At 39.8% G+C, this 22,373-nt stretch overlaps 1 protein-coding gene across 3 annotated transcripts in view; it reads left to right on the top strand.

Moving 5' to 3' along the window:
- The window catches only part of lama2 (laminin, alpha 2), a 372,371-nt gene that overhangs the window by 349,598 nt on the left and 400 nt on the right, over positions 1-22,373 (top strand). For all 3 annotated transcript variants that reach the window (XM_059645398.1, XM_059645399.1, XM_059645400.1), the window contains 7 exons: positions 1,635-1,800; positions 3,700-3,812; positions 4,381-4,570; positions 8,788-8,943; positions 12,465-12,618; positions 14,880-15,010; positions 15,351-15,573. In XM_059645398.1, coding sequence (XP_059501381.1) covers positions 1,635-1,800; positions 3,700-3,812; positions 4,381-4,570; positions 8,788-8,943; positions 12,465-12,618; positions 14,880-15,010; positions 15,351-15,573 — 1,133 coding nt within the window. The remainder of the gene's footprint in view (positions 1-1,634; positions 1,801-3,699; positions 3,813-4,380; positions 4,571-8,787; positions 8,944-12,464; positions 12,619-14,879; positions 15,011-15,350; positions 15,574-22,373) is intronic.

Genomic DNA, 22,373 nt, shown 5'->3' on the forward strand with positions numbered 1-22,373 from the left:
GTTGCCTGAGGGTGGAATCGAACCCAGGTCCCTGGCGCTGTGAGACAGCAGTGCTAACCACTGAGCCACCATGCCGCCACATCGTGTCCTGCCACAGTCAGTGAGAATCTCCACACAGAGTGAGGCAGCAGAAGCCAGTCAGGCTCAGAAAGTGATTACTGGATAAAGCATGTTCAAATTACAAAGAGCACGACATGATCATTTGTTTTGTTTGACTTGGAGAATGCCAGAAGAAAGATTTTTGAAAATGTTTGAATGGGATTGTCACTGGCGAGGCCAGCATTGTGTGCTGATCTCTAATTGTCCCTGAAAAGTGAAGGATGTTGTGTTAGTCAGCTCCTTAAGGTGCCGCAGTCTCTCAGTCTCGGTAAGTGCTTTATGACCACTGGAACCTTGTCTGTCCTAAAGGATAGACGTTGGTTTCCCCCTTAAATTGGTGCTCTTGCAAACTGCCCTAATGAACACAAGATGTGAGGGTTGTGGCGCTGGTGAGGGTTGTGGCACTGGTGAGACAGAAAGCAATAGCTCAGTAGTTGAGCCCAGACTGCCACTGCCTGTCCCTCTGCCCTTCGCCTGACACATGCTCACACACAGGTCCCAGTCCCGAAATCCATTGATTGCTCACTGTCTTCTGGATGATGGGTGGCGTAGAAAGGGTGTTGATAGTGCTACTGCTGGTGATACTGCACTGTCAAGCGTGCGCTTTCAAATAAGCCTGTTGCACTCTAGCCTGGTGTCGTATGACTTCTGACCTTGTCCACCCCAATCAACACTGACACCTCCCCCAGCACTCCACCCCTGCCACTGCATAAAAGTTGCCTGTACACTTCACATCAGCGCTGATGAAGTGTAATCTAGTCTTGAAATGTTATCTTGCTTTCTCTCCATGGATACTGCCTGACTGGTGTGATCTCCGACATTTTTGTTTTCAGTTCCGATTCCAGCATCTGCAGTAATTTGTTCCTACTAGGTATGGGGACTGAGATGTGAATGTTCACTGGATAGACTAATGGAAACTTCTGCTTCTTTTCGACTTCATTTCTGCACTCGTTGTATGGATGCTTCAGTATTATAGTACTACAAGCATAGTAAAACTCACCAGTTAGTTCTGTCATATTGTAATGTCCTGAGATTTCAGCAATACGACACTCAGGAGTTTGACTGATGCGTGTTGTCACTTGTGGCGATGGCGATTGCCATGGCAATGGACGCAGACGTAGGTGAGACCTCTGCTCAGGGTCTTGATTTCAGGGGATGATGCACCCATGTCCTTACCAGCTCTGTTTAAGAATCACCAGACTCGAAACATTAAAATAAACTTTCTTCTCACAGATGCTACCAGACTTGCTGAGTTTCTCCAGCAGTTTTGGGTTTTGTTGCAGTGTTTTTCCAGCCAGCAGGTTAGACCCTCAATGCCTGAATAAGATTTGCCCAACATTTCAGGTTGATGAACTGCTTTGATGAATGCACAGATGCTGCCGGACCTGATTCGTGTTTGCAACATTTTCCATTTCAGTTTCAGATTTCCAGCATCTGCAGTATTATGTTCTTTGTGAAAAGTTGCTAATTTCTCCATATTGTGGCATTGAAATTAGCTCAACAAATATTCTCCCACATATCTCCTTTCTTTTCAGACCATTAGACTTTGCTCAACCAGTGTATTTTGAGCATGCAGAAATTGGAAGGTGCCCAACATTAAAACATCCAAAACCACTTCTTGAAGATGTTGAAGAGATTGATACAGCTAAGATCACAGTCAAACCTATTTCAGAAATAAAAATAATTCCTACTCCTGCTCCTGTAAGTATTTTTCTCCCAAATTATCATTATTATATGAAATTCGTTCCCACTTCTGAATCAAGGAGAATTGATTGACATATGTATAAATAGTAGGATATCTCTTAATATATATCAAAAGTTGCAAATCCAGATGAATTCTGACCACCAAAAGATTTGAAAATCATTTACAACCTGCATACAAATGTCAGAAGTGGCACTGATGAATTGAAAGCTCCCAAATGACCTGCCAAACAACAAGCTTAGTCCTGATAATGGCTGTATTCTGTCACCTCTTGTCATTCAATATTTGACCAGATGTGGTGATCCCAATGAAATGCTCAGAAAATCTTCTAGTCCTCTATTTTCTAACAATCCTCATTCAAAAGCAAATTCTCTTCAGTCATTTTATGTGTGCTTTTTCCTTGAAATAAAAATGGTTAACTTGGACCTGTAGCAAAAAACTGCAAAGGTCATTTTGAGTGTAGAGTTTGACATTCAGAATGAAAGGAAGTGGGTTTTTAGTTTCTGGCACTACATCAGGCAAATTGGAGTAAAATGAAACTTCTACACATTTGGTCAGAAGATAATGCATTGTGTGGGAAGCCATTTGATCCTTCAGACCTGTGCTAGTGCTTTGAAAGTGTTATCCAAGTTGTCCTGCTCCCTTTCTCTTCTGAAGATTCCTAATGAAGCTGCTTCAACTATTTTTAAAGCTGCACATTTTAGATCATAATAACTCAATATATAAAAGACTCACCTATCCTTTGACTTTTTTTTGTGAATTATCTTAAATCTATGTCCTCCAGCTACCGATATTTCTGTCCCTGAAGCTGTGGGGAGAATCCTCCCAGTTCTGTGGAGGCGGGTTTAATAGGAGTACAGAGAAATCCTGCAGCTCAGGGTGTAGTCTCATACCTGGGCAATCTGGGCAAGAAATCAATTTCCACTTACCAACGAGGGTAGACAATAGAATTAAAATTAGATTTATTGTCACGTGTACTCAAGCACAGAAGTACAGGAGTACAGTGAAAAGTATACAATGTCGCACCTCACATGCCATCCTAGGTACCTTGGTGCCAATCTTAGATACAAAATAGAGAAATAAAGAAATAAAAGTTACATTACCTCACAGTGACTCATAGTGTAAGTTAGAAAATAAGAAATGAAGTTAAAAGGATAAACATTACAGTCAGATAAACAGATTTCAGACAATCATTACATTGCAGTAGATCAGCACAGGTGCCTTCCGCACATGTGGTCTGATGGGCCTCACAAGCCGTAGACTGCCTGAGCCGGCCCCAGTACAACAATTGTCCCTGCTCCACTCTGCTACAGGCCTCCAGCCCGCTCCACTCTGCCCCTCCACTGTTAACAATTAGTAGGACAATGGGGAATGTGGAGGACTCTGTCAGGATCTTCTCAGCCTGAGAACAGCCCCCTGTTGTAAGTTGGACCCTGTAGCTCTGTGGAGACTGGAGGCTGGCTGGACATTGAAGCTGTAGGTTCTATAGCCCAGCCACAAGGGTGAAGAAGCCTCTGCTTTAAGGACCCTCTTGATTCCAGCCCTCTTTATGCATGAAATTGTTGCACACATACAGGAGGCCTCCTTGTTGACGTGCACTCATTCTCTTCTGTCTAAGGAGCATTCACCTCTCCCAGTGAGGCTGCTAACCTTTTAAAGGTGGAGGCCTGGAGCGTCTGCAACTTCAAGAAACCTCTAGGAAGACTGTACATGATTCACAAACCTTTGAAGACTGACTCTGTCTTTGTTCCCAATGAATTATTTCCAAAAGCTGCATGATCAAGTTCTTATCCTCAACTGCTTTCCACTTTATGCCAATAGCCTGTTGATATTTCGGTCGCAATCTATTTCTGTAATTTGAATTCTGAACTTATGTATTCGTTTTTTTGAAAATATAGAATATGTGTGCTGCAGACATTCACCCAATTGCACTGCTGGGAGCTAAGCGATTTGGCTTATCCAAAAATAGTCATGTTGCCATGGAATTTGACGATACCAAAGTGAAAACAAGGTAATTGTTGATCTTCTAACACAAGATAATGATTGCATGACACTCACCAATTTCATAGCCAGGGCTGAACATATTATCATTGCATATTTTGTCATATATTTGAACTGGCATAAGAATTATTGAGTTACCTTTACTGCCAAAAATAACAGGGGAAGAAGCTGAGAATTGAATGTAATTAAGGAATACATCATAATGATTCTTTTGACTTTGATTGTTGGTTATGATTCTCAGAAGATTGGTTTCAAGGTGAACAGGACTTTTCCTGCATTAATGTGATAGATAAAACGTTTCCTTTTTGAAAATGAATATTACATGCAACCCATGCTCGTTTGTTTTGTAATGACAACTTGTATTTATTTGTTATTATAGTTCAATTCTGATTTCAACTTCTCACAGAGACAAATAGTTTAAGGAGATCTTATGCTTACATTTTAAGTGAAAAGTTATTAAGGATTGCATTGTACATATGGGATGAAACAGATTATGAAAATAAGTTCTTGCATGGTATTTAGTACAATATTCATGACAATCTTCTGAATGTTGATTGAAGGCTTTGACTTGCTTACAGGCTTATAATTGAGTTTGAAATCCAAACAGAAGCAGTATCTGGTCTTGTATTTTATATGGCAAGAATTAATCATGCAGACTTTGCAACCATTCAGATAAAAGATGGAATGGCTCATTTCAGCTATGATCTTGGAAGTGGAAATGCAAGCACAGTTGTTCAAAAGAAAATAAATGATGGTGAATGGCATAAGGTAAAACATACAAAATAAATTCAATTGCTAGCTGACTTAAGTGAAGTTCTATTTCAGGATGTATTATACCAAGAAGGTATTTTACGTAAAATATTCTGTATTGTTGCAAATGCCAAGGAACTGCACCTATAAATGATACAATGAGCACAGTATTATGTGAAGTATCATCGATTGACAAGCCGTTTAGAGAAAGTATATAGAACCAACAATTGGAATCAGACAGGAGAGGAAAAGTTGCAACTACAAGCAGCCTGACTGACTAACTCGTGCTTCTTTCACTTTTCCCATCACCTCCACTGAGGTAACATTTGCAACATGCCCCTTTCCCAAATCATGAATTAAGTCCCACCATAACTGAAGGGACAACCACCACTCGGACCTTAATTCAGACAACATCATTTAACTATACCAAATTTCTCTGGTTCATCTTTCCCTACCTCTTCTTTCTGCATCTTCGACCTTCCTTCCCACTCCTCCCTACTTTCTCTGCTGCCTCATCACTTACTGATCGTACTTTTTTTCCCTGCATTTCTTCCTTGTCTGTTATCCCCATGTTCCGCACTTCCTCTCTGACCAGAAATCTCCTCCTGCTGTCCCCATACATCCTCACTCTGTTCCTGTCATGTCCAACTGGAGCAAAATCCCCAGACTGAGCATTTGAGGTATAAACTCCATCACCCTTCTCTGTCCAGACAGGGCACTAATGGGACTCCAAAGCTGCCAATTATAATTGGCTGGCAACTCTCAGGTAGTATTTCCTCCCAGAGGTTCTCATTCTGACTCTGTTTGATATTATTCTTTATTCCTACGTACTCTGCCAATACAAATATTATAACAGAATTTAACATCTTCCCAATGACAGATGTTAAGGTAAGTGATACATAGTTACCTAATTTTAGCTCCCTTGCTTTTTGAATAAGGATGTTACATTGACAGTCTGCTGATCCTCCAGAATGTTTCCAGAATCTGAGGATTCTTGCAAGATGAGTACCAGGTTGTTTTATTCACTCATGAAACATGGGTGTCACTGGCTGGGCCAGCATTTTTTGCCTGTTCCTTGCTGCCCTTGAGAATACATCCACTATTTCTGTAGCTAATATCCTAAACTGCAAGCCATCAAGCCTAGGAACTTATTGGCTTTTACCCCATTAGTTTTTTTAGCACTTTCTCTCTGGGGATAATTATTTATAGGTTTTATATATCATATCCTCTCCAGTTTGCCCCTTGATTGTTTAGTACTGTTGGAATGAAATTAATGACTTCTACCATGGTGACTGATGCGAAGTATTCCCTCAACAGCTTTGTTATTTCCTGGTTCCCCATTATTGTTTGACTAGCCTCATTCTCTAAGAGGTGTAAGTTCACATTAACTTCAAATACACACTTACAGGTTTTTCTTGGTCATATATTGTTGATTCTTAAAATTTTACAATTTCTCTGGCTTATCACTGAACTTTGACACATTGTATGATTTTGGTTGTTTTTCAGTTTGATGCCAACCTTTACTTACTTGGTTAACCATGACGAGCTAATCCCCTTCTTAGAATCCTCCTTCCTCTCTGTGATACATCGTTATGAGTTGTGAAACATTTTCATAAATCCTGTCAACTCCACCTAATCCTGCCCTTATTCCTTTGTGATACCCGTATTTATGTTTAGCACAGTTCTTTATGACCAAAGCTTCTCACTTTTAAACTGAATGCTGGATTTGACTATGCTATGGTCACTTGATTTGCAAGGAAATTTTTTAATCAGAGATCATTTATCAAATCTGCCTTATTACACATTACCAGATACAAAATAGAATGATTCCTATTTGAATCCACCATATATTGGTCTGAGAAACTGTCCCAAAGATATTCCATGAATTCTTCTTTGTGACCAGCTCTGCCAATATGATTTTCCCAATCTACATAAAGATTAAAGTCACACATGAATAATATACTGATTATTTTATATGCCGTCATTATCTCCTTATTTATTCTCCATCCTGCAGTATAGCTACTGTAACTGGGCCAATGGACTCCTCCAACCAATGTCTTCTACTCCTTGTGATTTCCTAACTCTAGTCAGATGAATTTTACATCTTTGGATACAAGATCAGTTTTTTGCTATCATACTTACTTCATCTCTTATTGACGAAGCCACCCCATCACCCTTTCTGTCCTGTGAAGAGTCACATCTACTGAATATTTAATTCCCAGTCCTGTTCTCATTGTAACCAAGTCTCTCTAGTGACCGTGATATCAAACCCATTAATCTCTACATCATACTTACTTCATCTCTTATTGACGAAGCCACCCCATCACCCTTTCTGTCCTGTGAAGAGTCACATCTACTGAATATTTAATTCCCAGTCCTGTTCTCATTGTAACCAAGTATCTCTAGTGACCGTGATATCAAACCCATTAATCTCTACATGTGTTGCTCATTCATTTATTTTGTTTTGAATAGTATATGCATTTAAATAGAGGACCGTTAAGTTTGTCTTTTTTTAAACATTTTTTCTCCCTTTACACACATTTGCTACTGTTTTTCTATGTTTGTACACTTCCTGCCCTACTGTGGATATTGTTATTCAAATAGCCGCTCGGTAGTGCTGCCAAATCCTTTTACAATATAAATCTAACTTTCCCATCTCCAACCCTGACACAAATTAGTTTAAAGTCCATGCTATAGCTTGGAGTGGAGTGTGGAGGCACTCAGTGATCAGACCACGTGGATGCCCCCTGCAGTGGTCTGCTGCCGAGAGCCCTTGGGAAGAGAGACTGTGATGATTGTCACTTTAACATTATTTCTTGTTTTCCTATGTTGTGTATAGATGTGATATAATTTTTTTTCATTTCTCTATTCTATAACTAAGGATTGTACCAAGGTACTCTGTATCTGAGATGGCTCTGTGTGTTGGTGAATTTGTCACACCATAACTAATTTTGCAACTGAAGAAGCTCTCCTAGGTACCTTTGTACATAAGATGGTGCTCTAAGTGAAACTTATAAACATTTCACTGTACTCATGTAACAATAAAGCTCTAGATATTGGCTCCCAGCAGGGTCAAGTGAAGTCAGTTATCAGAAGAGGTCCCTTCTACTCAAATGTTTTTCCATTGAGGTTCTGACTATTCAAATTATTTCAGCAGAACCTCCTTTCTAGTCCTATTGATGTCATTAAAACCTATATGGGTAACAAAAATTGGATCCCTCTCCTCTTCCTCCAAGTTCCTCTCCAGCCTGAGGACATTTCCTGGCACTGGGCAGGTGACACACCTTTGGGACTTACACTCATGGCTGCAGAACACAGTATCTGTCTTCCTAAATTGAATAAGTTAGTCTGAGTGGTGTGACTACCTCCTCGTGCAAAGTGTCCAGATAACTTTGTCCCACCACCTTGAGGATTAATGTCTGCAGCTTGGACTCCAGCTCCTCAACTAGGATGATAAGTTTCTTGAGTTGCAAATACTTACTACGGATGTGTTCACTCTGGATCACCTTGTATCCAGCAGCCCAGCAGCTGCAAAGCTGTAATACAAACAGCAAGGGCAAAAGGGAGAAGTCTGTTCTATGGGGAATTGTTTAAACTGGTAAGAAGAGTGACTCAATGAATAGGAAGATTTAATCAACAATTTAAAAGGTATTTGACAATGAACATTACAATTTTAAAAATGTTTTTGCATTGGATTAGACAATGAAGATGGCTTCAAAATATCTGCAGAAGCGTATATGAATGAGGGGAAATTTCTACATTTGCTTTGTTCTGGTAGTCAATAATAAATTAATAGATTAGTTCAGCATTACAATGAGTTGCTTTTCATTGTATCAGGAAACAGTGTTGCCTTGTCAGATAAGCATTTCAATGAGATGCCATTTGCTTTCTTGATGATATTCCTGGTACAGTATCAAACTGGAACAGTGAGTTCTCTTGGTATGAGGACAATTTTTACACCTCAGCCCACAATGACGAATCAGGTTGTCTGATCACTTATATTTGTTGCTGTTTTTGAGAGTTTGTGACTTACTCAGGGACAGCTACATTGGTCAACAAATTAGCAGTGATCCCATGTCAGAAGAACTTTGGAATCCTGAGGTGGTGAAAGTTATTACATCAATGTCAATATTTTTCTTTATACCTGCTGATAAAGTTTACAATTTTGCAAATTTTTTATTTGGTCAAGTACGACATGTAACATGTTTTAATAAATTTGTATATACTTCATGTAGGTCAGAATTGTCCGAGATAGAAAGAGAGTAACAGTTACAGTTGGTCTCACTGTAGCGACTGCAGTCAGTCCTAAAAATGCAGATATTCTGGATGTCGTGGGTATGATTTATATTGGAGGATTGCCCAAGAACTACACAACAAGAAGAATTGGCCAAGTAAGTTGTGAACAATCTCAGTCATCTAAAGTTTATAGAAGGTCAAACTGCTGAAATTCGGAGGTTATACTGTAAGCAAAGTCTAATTTGATGTGAACGTCTGTTGGCAAAAACAGACAAAGCAGCCATACTGCCAATTCACAACACTTTTCATTCAATGAAAATCTTCGTTGGAAAACCAGGAACACCTTAAATTAGACATGCCACCATTAATACAGAGACGTCTGAACTGTTCACCCAGCGCAATCATTTAGTCTGTAAAATTAACTCATTGTGATTTTTCAGCACTTTGGTCAGTCCTTCATAGAGTTGTAGAGTCATACAACATGAAAACAGACCCTTTGGTCCAACGAGTCCATGCCAAACATTAATCCAAAACTAAACTAGTTCCACCTACCTACTCCTGATCCATATCCCTCCAAACCTTTCTTGTGTCTGTATTTACCCAAATGTCTTTTAAATATTGTAACTGTGCCCACATCCATCACTTCCTCAGGATGTTCGTTTCACATGTGAACCACGTTCTGTGTAAATTCTTTTACACATTTTTAAATCTCTCTCTTCCGCCTTAAAGACTGACAACTAGTCCACAGTCTTGAAATCCCCATCCGAGGAAAAACACACCTGCCATTAATCTTCTGTATACCCCTCATGATTTTATAAACCTCTATAAGGTCACCTCTCGGCCTCCTACGCTCCAGTGAGAAAAGTCCTAGCCCATCCAGCCTTTCTTTATAACTCAAACTTCCATACTGGGCAACATCCTGGTAAATCTCTTCTGAAACCTCCCCAGCTTAATAATATCCTTCCTATAACTAGGTTACCAGAATTGGACAAGTTAGTGCAGAAGAGGCCTCACCAATGTCCTGCACAACTTCAACATGACTTCCCAACTCGTATACTCAAAGGACTGAGCAATGAAGGCAAGCATGCAAAACACCTTTTTAACCACCCTATCTAAAGGGCAACTAGAGATGGGCAAGAAATGCTGGCCAGCCAGCAACGCCCGCATTCCACAGATGAACAGGTAAAAAAAGTGACGCAAACTTCAAAGAATTATGAGCTGAACCCCTAGGTTCCTCTGTTCTACAACACTACCGAAGGCCCTACCACTAATTGTATAAATCCTGCCCCCTTTCTTAGCAACAGATTCGATTCATTTTTTAAAATGCCTTGTATTGTATAGCAATTTGGGGAGACCAGATTAGAGTATCGTGCGCAGTTTTGATTACCTGATTTGAGGAAAGATATATTTGCCAGAGAGGAATTCCTGGGATGGAGGGAATGTTTTGTGAGAAAATAATAAGTGGGCTGTGCCTGTGTTCAGTGGAGTTTGAAAGAATGGAAGATGGTCTAATTCAAACACGCAAATTTCTGACAGTGTAAATGCAGGAAGATATCTCCTGGTTGCTGGGGTTAGGGAATGGTGGTGAGGCTAAGAATGGAGTTGGGGTTGTCTAGGACCAGTGAATGCAGACTCAGAATTAGAGAAAAATTGTTAGGATTAGGATTTCCTGTCTCAGAACGGGAATCTTTGGAACTCTCTAACCCAGCAGGCTATGGAGACCCAGTTGTTGTCTGCATTCAACTCTCAGATGCATGGATTTTTACATAATTAAAATATCAGGGGATATGGGGATTAGCAATGATCTCATTGGATTGTGGAGTGGCCTGGAAAGGCTCAATAGCCTTCTCCTGCTCCGGTTTCCTATGTTTGTGAATTCTTATTTGTCTGACATTATTTCTTTACCTCCTTTGAGGACACGATGCAAACCATTTCCACACTCATTAATGTAAGCCTAAGGAATGGAATAGTTTTGTACCAGTGCTAACAGACTACAGATCTCTTTTGCAACATTTTCCTTTCTACCCAATCCACAGAGTTCACTTGATTATGTCTTATCAAAATGAATGAAAAGTCACGGTTGTTTCTAATTTAGTCAGCGTGTTTTATGCTTAGCAGTTTTATGCTTTACCATTAGATCATATAATTGTTCAGCAGGCAAACATGCCATTTGACCTGTGTGTAACTAGTTTTTGTCTAGAGTAATGCATTTCTGATCCTATAGCCTTTCGGCTTTACTTCTACTTCAGATGTATGTCAAAACTCTTAAAATATGCAATGATCTCTGTCTCTCTCAGGATAACTAGATGCTATTGCATCAATATCTCTCTGTAACCAAAATTCCCTGAATTTATTTCCTGTAACAACTGATTGGAGTAGCACACTGGAACTGAAGCCCCACTGTTCCCAGAGTTATCACAAATGTGAAAGTATGTTTAAACCTTTGAATTGCCCCATTTTACCTCACTGTCTAAGTCAGTTCAATAGAATGGGCAAATCAGTCTTTTTTGCCCATTAACAAGAAAATAGCGATTGTAATCACAGTTTTCAATCAATCGCTGGACGAGGCAAGAGTATTGTGCGTGGGGCTACAGGGCGGGGGGGTGGGGGGAAGGTAGAAAAACACAGTTCTGGCACAGTATGGATCACAGATAAGTTTCTTTTGGCACCTTGTGATTCCTTCAAATCGTTGCTAATGATGTGAGATCATGGACTAATTCTCAGCCTTTCATTCACTGGTTGAGAATTTGCCATTTCAATGCCTCTCAAGGTTTTGATTCCCCCTTTTTCCTTACGACAAAGAAACTTACACAGACAGCAGTTTAAGGAAAAGTGGTGAGCATGAACAGCTGTTGGGAGAATTTCTGTCACTTCACCACACAGGAATAAAAAAGAGATTTATTTGCTTTTTCTTTGTAGACTAGAGTCATGTTTACAGTACCGGCCACACACAAGGCATGGTCACATGGCCAAGATCCAATCAGTGTCGTTGCAAACAGTTGTCCCAACTATAGCTATTGGTTCTGTGTTATATGCTTTTACTCTCACTATTACAGGGGAAAGTCACATTGTGTACAACTCACAATGTGTTGAAGTAAATATGATGTTGAAAACTGCATCCACCTCCTTGGACATTCTCCGTGAGTTAAAGCAGTATCGTGCTTTTTCAGTCACAGTCCAAAAACAAAGGAAATAGAAATATGTGATCTTTACATTCCCCACTGTTTAAATTAATGTTCCACCTAACAAAAACCTCGGCCAGATTAAAAACCCATTCCCTACATATGTCTAATTAATTGTTTTTTTCAAATAATCTCTACTAAGTTTGTCAAACCTGCTCATGCTGGCTGTTCTTGATTACATCCATCTAAATCAGTCTCAGATTTGGATTCCAAACGTTTGCCAACATTTACCATTAGACTAAACACTGATACCAGTAGCAAAAACAAAAATTGCTGGGAAAGCTCAGCAGGTCTGCCAGCATCTGTGAAGAGAGATCAGAGTTAATGTTTTGGGTCCAGTGACCCTTCACTCAGATTGTATTTGGACCTTTACTATACTATTTCTATCGATTTTTAAATATTGCTTTGATTATTTGAAAGTTGACTGTCTAAATTTAGTGATTGCCTTTGTATTCCTATATGTTGTTCGCTTATTGTGTTTTTAACACTTACAGGTACTCTACAGTATAAATGCTTGTATCCGTAATTTTAAACTGAACAATAAAACTTTAGATCTGGATAATCCAACTTCGAGCCTCGATGTCGGTGTCTGTTTTCTTAATAGTCAACGAGGAAATTATTTTGATGGAACAGGATTTGCTAAAGCAGGTAAATATATTTGATTGATTAGACAGTAAAATTATTTACAGTTACTTCATTGTCAAAAATCAGAGTTAGTCTGGTACAGTAGGTTTATAAACTCATGAGGGGCATAGACAAAGTGAAGAGCCAAGGTCTTTTCCCCAGGGTAGGGGAGTCCAAAACTAGAGGGTTCAATTTTAAACTTTAAAGGGGACCTGAGGGGCAATTTTTCACACAGCGGGTGGTGCGTGTATGGAGTGAGTTGCTAGAGGAGGTGGTGGAGGCAGGTATAATTACAACATTTAAAACATATTTGGACAAGTACGTGAATAGAAAAGGTTTAGAGGGACATGGATCTAACATAGGCAAATGGGACTAGTTCAGTTTAGAAAATCAGATCTGCATGCATGAGTTGGGCTGAAGGGCCTGACTCCGTGCTCAATGGCTCTATAACTCGATGAGAGTAATTTTAATCAGCTGTCATTCTTAAAGCACTGTTCTTGCAAAGAAAACTGACTCAAACCTCTTGAAGCTATATTATATATTGCTGTATGCATTTGGGCCCATGTATATAATCACCTATAAAACCTCAAAGGTGTAAATATGAAGAGTGCATACATTAAGAAATTGTTAATGATAGTAGGAACTGCTGATGCTGAAGAACCTGAGATAACAAGGTGTAGAGCTGGGTGAACACAGCAGGCCAAGCAGCATCAGAGGAGCAGAAAAGCAGACATTTCGGGTCTGGGCCCTTTTCTGAAGAAGGGTCCAGACCCGAAACATCATCTTTCCTGCTCTTCTAATGCTGCTTGGCCTGCTGTGTTGACCCAGCTCTACACCCTGTTTTTTAAGAAATTGTTAATGGTTCTGTTTTGAAAAAATACCTGTTTTCACAGTAAAATTTAGATATATTCTTGCCATCTAAGCATTTTCGACAGTTGAAGTAGTTATGAAAATTGTTAGTTGTATCTTAGAGCAGCATGGGGTGACATTCTGACACAGTGGTTCAGCACGGCTGTGTCACAGAACAAGGGACCTGGGTTTGTATTCCAGCCTTAGGTGACTCTTGCTGTGGAACTTGCACATCTTTCCTGTGTATGTGTGGGTTTTCTCGGGTGTTCAAGTTTCCTCCCACAGTCCAAAGATGCACAGCTTAGGTGGATTAGCTAAGGTTAAAAAATACACAATGCAGTGTTACAGGGATAGGTGGGGGAGTGGGTCTGGCTGGGATTCTCTTCGGAGGGTCACTGCTACCTTGATGGGCCATGTGGCCTCTTTCTGCGCTGTAGGGATTCTGTGATTCATTATTCACGTTTATGAAGCAATTTGTTTTAAATTAGAAGATACATGTGAAACTTTTTACGTCAGTGAGATAGAGGAGAAAATTGTACTTGGTACTTTATTCTATGCTTCAGGCTACTGTTAATAGCATTGTAAATATTCTTATTTTCCCTGGGCTCCTGGTTTCTACACATACACTCTGTGAGACTGTAGGTTGTTTATCCTTGAATAAAACTTTTCCACATCCAAAATAAAAACAAATTGCTGGAGGAGCTCAGCATGTCTGGTAGCATTTATAGAGAGTCAAACAGAGTTAACGTTTCTAGTCCAGTGACCGTTTATGAGCACTTTTTAAAAAGCTCTCATTGGTCAAGTAAGGCTGGTTGCATTAACGATGTATTTTCCAACTTGATTAACAATATCTAAGAGGCGCAGTATAACACTGGACCCGAAATGTTAACACTGATTTCCCTCCGCAGATGCTGCCATATCTGCAGGGATTTTTCCAGCAATTTCTGTTTTTACTTCTCGTTTCCAGGATCTGCACTTCTTTCAGTTTTTATTTATATGATGAAAATCATAATTCCCCTGACCCTTCAGCCAATGGGTGGCATTGTCACCTCTGCCATTAATTCCTAGTATTGAGGTAGAAGTATTGAGGTAGTAAATGGAAGTCACTTCATAATTACCTGTGATCGTTCTGATGCTGTTTGCTGATTCCTCTCTATATCCAGATATTCCTTTGAAGTATGTAGTTTAAAGGTTCCTCATTCAGTTTGACTGATGATCCATGCAAAATCAACATAACTTATTTTTACTTAATTCCTGTCTTTTAAATACATACTGGCTCAGTGCCCAAACTGCTGCTTGAGGTTTATTCTCATTACAGCAATTAATATTTTACATAGATCAGTTGCAAAAAGATAAAAGACAAATGAAACTGATTACTTCATGCTAATGTACCATATGCTGAACTTCTTACTCTGTGTAATTTTATGTTATTTCAGTTGCACGATATAGAGTTGGAACAGATTTACGAATTGAGTTTGATTTCCGTACTTCGCAAAGAAATGCTGTCTTGCTAGGGATCAGCAGTCAGAGAGTGGATGGACTGGGTATTGAATTATTTGGTGGAAAAGTAAGTTATTACCTTGAGTAGAAGTAAGATTACTATGATGCATTGCACTACACATGAGGGGAGTTGTATTGATGTTCTTGATAACCCGTTAAGGAATACAATGATAATGGGAACTGCAGATGCTGGAGAATCCAAGATAACAAAGTGTGAAGCTGGATGAACACAGCAGGCCAAGCAGCATCTCAGGAGCAGAAAAGCTGACGTTTTGGGCCTAGACCCTACAATGGGCAACATTTAATTATTACAGAGTAAAATGCTCTTTAAATGATAATGTTGATGACTTTGAATATGATCTTATGATTGCTTTTCTAATCCTTTTCCTTTTCTGTTATAATTTCAGATATTTGTTCACATAGACAATGGGGCTGGCATATTTACAGCTGTCTATGACCCTCCACATTTTAATGGGTTGTGTCAAGGACAGTGGCACAATGTTGTAGTCAATAAAGTTAAATACCGTTTGGAACTGATAGTTGATGGAGAAAAAGTTGAAAGCAGGAGCCCAAGTTTAACCTCCACGGCAACTGATACCAATGATCCAGTCTTTGTTGGAGGGTATCCAGGTATGTACTGAATGATTATTAACTGTATTCACCATTGTCCTTGTGATTAACAAAATTGTTTTAAATTCAGTGTTAGAAATGGGGATAGATCAAATTTACTTAAAGTTAACTTCAAAATCATAAAATCAAAGTTAAGAATTATATTAGGATGTTCTTCTTCACACAAATATTCATCAGTACACCAGGAATCATTTTGGAAATCATTGGATGCTTCACTCAGTGAATTGTCGGGACTTCTTGGATGAATCAACAAAGATTCACCGAAATGCCTTTCTCATTCATTATTATACTGAAGTTTAAAAATACTTTGTTTATTACACATTGTTCTGTTTAAAATAAAGTTTAAACAGAAATATAAGTAAAGGCATTTTGTTTCAAAATACAAACCAGTTTTGCTGTATTCATACTAACGGTTATAGGAGTATTTGCTTTCTACTGCAATATTAGAATGAAGGAACTTATTATTCTTCTAAATTTGTAAGTGCTGTAATAATTATTGTACAATGCATTTTGACAGTTGACTTGAATTCTTCAAACGCTGAGTACTTTTAATTTGCCAACACCTTCAATAACCATGAACAGTTGGTTTAGTTTGTATTTGTTGGTTCACTTTTTTCCCCACTACCAGAAGCTCAGATTAGAGCATGCACGTATTCATATCATTATACAAAAGTAAGCATTCAATGCTGTAAAATGATTAACTTTGTGTTGTTAAATATTAAATCAAAGAAGATGTCTTAGTTGCATAATCCAGCTTTAAAATGTTGTTTTCTCAAATGATTATAATTCAGTACAGGACCCTAGCTACATTGAAGAGAAAGTAAGCCATTTAAAACATAAGGTTAGTCACAAAGTCTCTACGCCATAGAAGGTGACCATTTGGCCCAGTGAGCCCAATGTGGCTCACTGTAGACCAATCAAGTCACTCCCATTCCCATGTTATTTCCTTCTGACTTGTAAATTTATTTCCTTCAAGTTCTTACCCAATTTCATTTGGAAATTATCCATTAGTTCTTCATAGGCAGTGAGTTCCAGCATGCAGGTAAAACAAGTACTTTCTTACATTTTCATGCCCAAAGCCATGAGGCTATGTCTTCTGGCCCTTGTACTATCAGCTAATGCAAATGAGTTTCCCTTTTCTATTTCATCTAAACCAGTCATAATCTTGTACACCTCTGTTAAATATCTCCTCAATTTCCTTTGCTACAGGTCCTCTGGGTAACATTATGCTCATCTAGATTTAAAAATTTGAAAAATTGAGAAGCAAGTTTGTCATTCCACCACCCACTTCATTCAATTACATTTATCGGTGACAATAGGTTTCAAAATCAAATGCTGTATAATTTAAATAGACAAGCAGAACTGACTGCATCTCAGTGACTCAAATGTTCTTAAAAGTAGCACCAAGACAGAACCTACAACAGCATAATGTTCTTTAAGTTGCCATCAAGTCAAAACTGCCTGTTTTAACAATAAACCATCCTGAAAAAAATCAGAATCATTAAACGTTGCATTGTAATTTAATTCAAAGTCTGTTGATGACTTTTAAGAGATACGTATTGTAAAGTTAATTAATAACATGTCACAACCATTCAGATCTTCGTATACCATTTACAACTTGCTGATCTTTTGCATGAGGCTTTTGTACCATATGTTCCCTTAGCCCCTCCTCTGCCTCTTTCAAAATTATTTAAAAAGACATTGCCAACCCCTTTTACTTATAGACCCGTCGAATCATACAGCACAGAAACAGCCCCTTCCATCCAGCCTGTCAGTCCCAATCGCTAGCATTTGACCCATATCCCTCTTCCTATTCATATACTCATCTGATGCCTTTTAAATGTTGTAATTGTACCCACCTCCACCACTTCCCCTGGCAGTTCGTTCCGTATACACAAGATTTTCTGCTTGAAAACGTTACCCCTTCAGGTCTTCTTTAAATCTTTGCCCACTTGCATTAAACCAGTGCTCTGTAGTTTTGGACTCCCTACACTAGGAAGAAGACTTTTGGCTATTCACCCTATCCATGCTCCTCATGATTTTATAAAGCTCTGTAAGGTCATCCGTTAACCTCCAATACGCCTATTCAACCTCTCCCCATAACTCAAACCCTCCAGTCCTGGTAACATCCTTGTGAATCTTTCCTGCACCTTCTCAATTTAACAACATCCTTCCTCTCGAAGGGCAACCAGAAATGTACGCAGAATATCAAATGTGGCCTCACCAATGTCCTGTACAGCCGCAACGTGATGCCCCAATTCCTACGTTCAGTTTTCCTCCGCAGTGAAGGCAAGCATGCCAAATGCCTTCTTCACCACCCTATCTTCCTGTGACTGCACTTGCAAGGAACTATGAACCTGCACCTCTAGTTCTCTTTGTTTGGCACCACTACCCAGGACCCTACCATTAACTTTATTAGTTCTGTTCTCGTTTGCCTCAACAAACTGCAACACCTCACATCTGTTGAAATTAAACTCCATTTGTCTCTCCTCAGCCCATTGGCCCATCTGATAAAGGCCCCATTGTACTCTGAGATAATCTTCTACATTGTCCACTACCCCACCTATCTTGGTGTCATCTGCAAATATACTCACTATACCTCCTTTATTCATATCCAAATCATTTATATAAAAGATGAAAGGCAGTGGACCTAGCACCAATTCTTGTGGCACACCACTGGTACAGGACTCCCGTCTGAAAAACATCCCTCCACCACCACCCTCTGTCTATTACCTTCAAGCTACTTTTGTATTCAACTGGTTAGCTCCCTCGGATCCCATCTGATCTAACCTTATTAACAAAGCTACCATGCAGAACATTGTTAAATGCCTTGCTGAAGTCCACATAGACAACATTCACCATTCTGCCTTTATCAATCTTCTTTGTTATCTCTTCACAAAACTCAATAAAGTTAGTGAGGCATGATCTCCCACACACAAAGCCATGTTGACTATCCCTAATCAGTCCGTGCCTTTTCAAATGCATGCAAATCCTGTCCTTCAGAATCCCCTGCAACAACTTATCCACCACTGATGTAAGGCTCACCACTCTATAGTTCCATGGCTTTTCCTCACAGCCTGTCTTCAATAGTGGCACCACATTCATCAACATCCAGTCTTCCCTGGTTGTCAGTGATACAAATATCTTCATAAGGAGCCCAACAATCACTTCCCTAGCTTCCCACAAAGTTCTGGGAAACACCTGATCAGCTTGCGGGGTTTTGTCTACCTATGTGCATTTTAAGACTTCCAGTACCTTCTGTTCTGTAATATGAACTCTTCTCAAGACATCACTATTAATATCCCAAGTGCCCCACTTTCCATGTCTTTCTCCACAGTAAATACCTATGTAAAATATTCACTTAGTATCTTATCCATCTTCTGTGGTTCCATGCATAGATAGCCCTGTTGATCTTTAAGGGGCACTATTCCCTCCCTAGTTACTCGGCACAACATCGTGGCCTGAAGGGCCTGTACTGTGCTGTACTTTTCTATGTTCTATATTCTAAGTTCTATGGCCCATAATTTACATAGAGCATCTCTTTAGATTCTTCTTAACCCTATTTGCCAAACCTATCTCATGTCCCCTTTTTGCCTTCCTAATTCTGCCTTCAGGAAACTCCCACTGCTCTTATACTCCCCTATGGATTCACTCGATCCCAGCTGTCTATACCTGATACATGCCACCTTCTTTTTCTTGATTAGAGCCTCAATTTCTCTAGTCAGCCAACATTCCCTAACTAGCCTTGGCTTTCACCTTAACAGGAACATACTGTCTCTGAACTCTCATTATCTCATTCCTAAGGCCTTCCACTTCCCAAACATTCCTTTACCTGCGAATAACCTCCTCCAAACAACTTTTTAAGTGCCTGTCTAAAACCGTCAAACTTGGCCTACTTCAATTTAGAACTTTAACTTTTTGATCAGTTCTAATCTCTTCCATAACTTATTTTGAAAGTAATAGAACTATAGTCACTTGCCCCAAAGTGCTCCCTCACTGACATCTCAGTCACTTACCCTGCCTTATTTCCTAGCAGAAGGACAAATAACTGCTGCTTCTTTAGGAGATACGTCCACATATCAAATAAGAAAATTTTCTTGTACACACTAAACAAATTTGTCCCCATCCAAGCCCTTAATGCTATGATCGTCCCAGTCTATGTTTGTAAAATTAAAATCCCCTACCATAACAACTCTCATATTCGTACAGCTGTCTACGATATCCTTAAATATTTACTTCTCAATATCCCACTGACTTTTGGGGGGCCTATAGTACAATCCCAAAAAAGTGATCATCCCTTTCTTATTCCTCAGTTCCACCAATGTAACTTCTCTGGATGATCCCCCAGAAATATCCTCCCAGAGTACAGCCATAATGTCATAATGTTCTCCCTAATCAAAAACACCATACCCCCTTCTCTCTTGCCTCCTTTTCTATTTTTCCTACAGCATCTATACCCCGGAACACTAAGCTGTCAGCCCTGTCCATTCCTGAGCCATGTAATAGCTATGATATTACAATCCCCTGTTCCCAACTCTGCTTTAAGTTCATCTGCCTTGCCCGTCAGGCTTCTTGCATTGAGGTAATTACAGTTTAATTTGTCAGCCTTACCTCATTCTCTGCCAAGTTCTTGCCTGCCTTGTCTATTAGACTTGCTACACTTATCTACTGTACCAACCTCAGTGTTTTCTCTTTTCTCTGTATCGCTTTGGTTCCCACCCTCCCCTCTTACTGGTTTAAAGCCTCCTGAGCAGCTCTAGCAAACGGCCCAGCAAGGATATTGGTCCCCTTCCAATTCAGATGGAGCCCATCCCTCTGATACTGTTCATTCCACTCCTGAAGAGATCCCAATGGCCCAAAACTGTAAATCCTTGCCCCTGGCACCAGCTCCTCCCACACATTCATCTGCTCCATACTCTCACTAGCCCATGGTACCGGTAGTACTCCAGATATTACCATCCTCAAAAATATATGTTTTAACCTCTTGCCTAATATCCTGTATCCTCTATTATGCAGCTTCCCTGAGACATCCTTCACCCTGGCACCAGGGAGGCAACACACAATCCTGATGTCTCACTGCAGAAACGTCTGTCTGTGCCCATTTGGAGAGTGCCCTATTACAGTCAATCACTTGTAATCTGACACAGCCCTCATTACAGGAGAGCCTGTCACGGTGCTAAAAACCTGGCTGTCAGCTATACTCCTCTGAGAGACCATCCCCGCATGCAATATCCAAAACAGCGTACCTGTTTGAGATGGGGATAGCCACAGGAGACTCCTGCAACCTGTCCAACCATTCGTAGCAGTCAACCATCTACCTGACTGCATTTGTGGTTTTTCTACTTTTCTGAATCCACCATCCATCACTCCTCCTTGCTCTTGTAAACTCCTCATACCTCTAACTGCTGCTCCAACCGATCCATGCGGTCTGATAGGAACCACAACCAAACACATTTCCTGCAGACATCGTCTCCAGGAACGTTCAAATTCTCCCTGAACTCCCATATCTGTGAGGGAGAGCACATCGCCCTACCAAAAGCCATTTCTGCCCCTTTAACAATCTACAGAACCAGAAATGACCTAAAAACAAACTCAACACACTTTGTTCAAAAATGCAGCATTAGCGCAGTCTTACTCCTCAAGAACACTGCCCTGGGATAACAATGCCAATTCTTAATATGAGTCATGTTGGACTCAAAACATTAATGCTGTTTCTCTCCTGAAAAATGCTGCCAGACCTGTGTTTGTTTCAGATTTTCAGCATCCTCAGTATTTTGTGTTTACTTCACACATTCCTGTCAATCTCAACCTAAATTTCCACTCCAGTTTTCCTAAAGAAAAAGAGATGTTTCACACAAATATAAGTGTAACCATAGAAATTTTTGTTAACTTGATTATTTCAGAGCTAAGGGTAATTGGAGAAAATTGCTTAAATTAATGGCAACATTTCATTTCGGATTAATAGGGAATATTCAAGAAGAAATCAGAAGAATAAATATAACAATTAAGTTGCAATATTGTTCTGAAAATTGCATTTTTGAGTAGCATACGTTTGTTGTTCTGTCACAGTTGTACTGTGGACCGTTGTCAGAGGTTGACAATTTAACATTTAATTCACATTTAGTAGATCCGGAGAGTGGTTCATTGTTTTTTCTGCTTTCATGTTGCTGTTAGAAAGACCACAAAAATATGAAATCACTCAGAGCTATTAGGGACTGCTGATGCTGAAGCCTGAGATAGCAAGGTGTAGAGCTGGATGAACACAGCAAGCCAGACAGCATCAGAGGAGTAGGAAAGCTGACATTTCAGGTCTGGACCCTTCTTCAGAATTGGGGGAGAGGAAGGGGGCTCTGAAATAAATAGAGAGGGGGGAGGCGAAGAAAGAAGGTGAATAGAGGAGCAGATAGGTGGAAAAAAGATGAACAGGTCATGGAGGCGGGGAGGAGGAGACACTTACCTTACCATCCAATCTGTTAGCATTACACACTTGCCTGCTTAGCATCTCAAAGAGGCTTTGGGAATTTAAACTTTGCTAATGTTGTACAGCAGCTGGTGCTGTAAAAAGAGGGCACAGATTTTTGCACTGATTATCTGTGCAGCTCTGTGAGTATTGCTGCAGTGGTGAGTTTGGAATGATCCTCCATCAGAAGTTAGGCCACTAACCTCTGTTCTGTCTCCACAAGCATTGACTAAGCTGCTTCCAACATTGTATTTGTTTATGTCAGATTCCCAGCACCTGCACTGTCTTTTTGTTTTTATTGTAGTACGTTGTTTTTAGCAAGGGTTTGTTGTATAATTAT

This window comes from Stegostoma tigrinum, chromosome 4 (genome assembly GCF_030684315.1).
Source record: "Stegostoma tigrinum isolate sSteTig4 chromosome 4, sSteTig4.hap1, whole genome shotgun sequence".
In the NCBI taxonomy this organism is placed as follows: domain Eukaryota; kingdom Metazoa; phylum Chordata; class Chondrichthyes; order Orectolobiformes; family Stegostomatidae; genus Stegostoma; species Stegostoma tigrinum.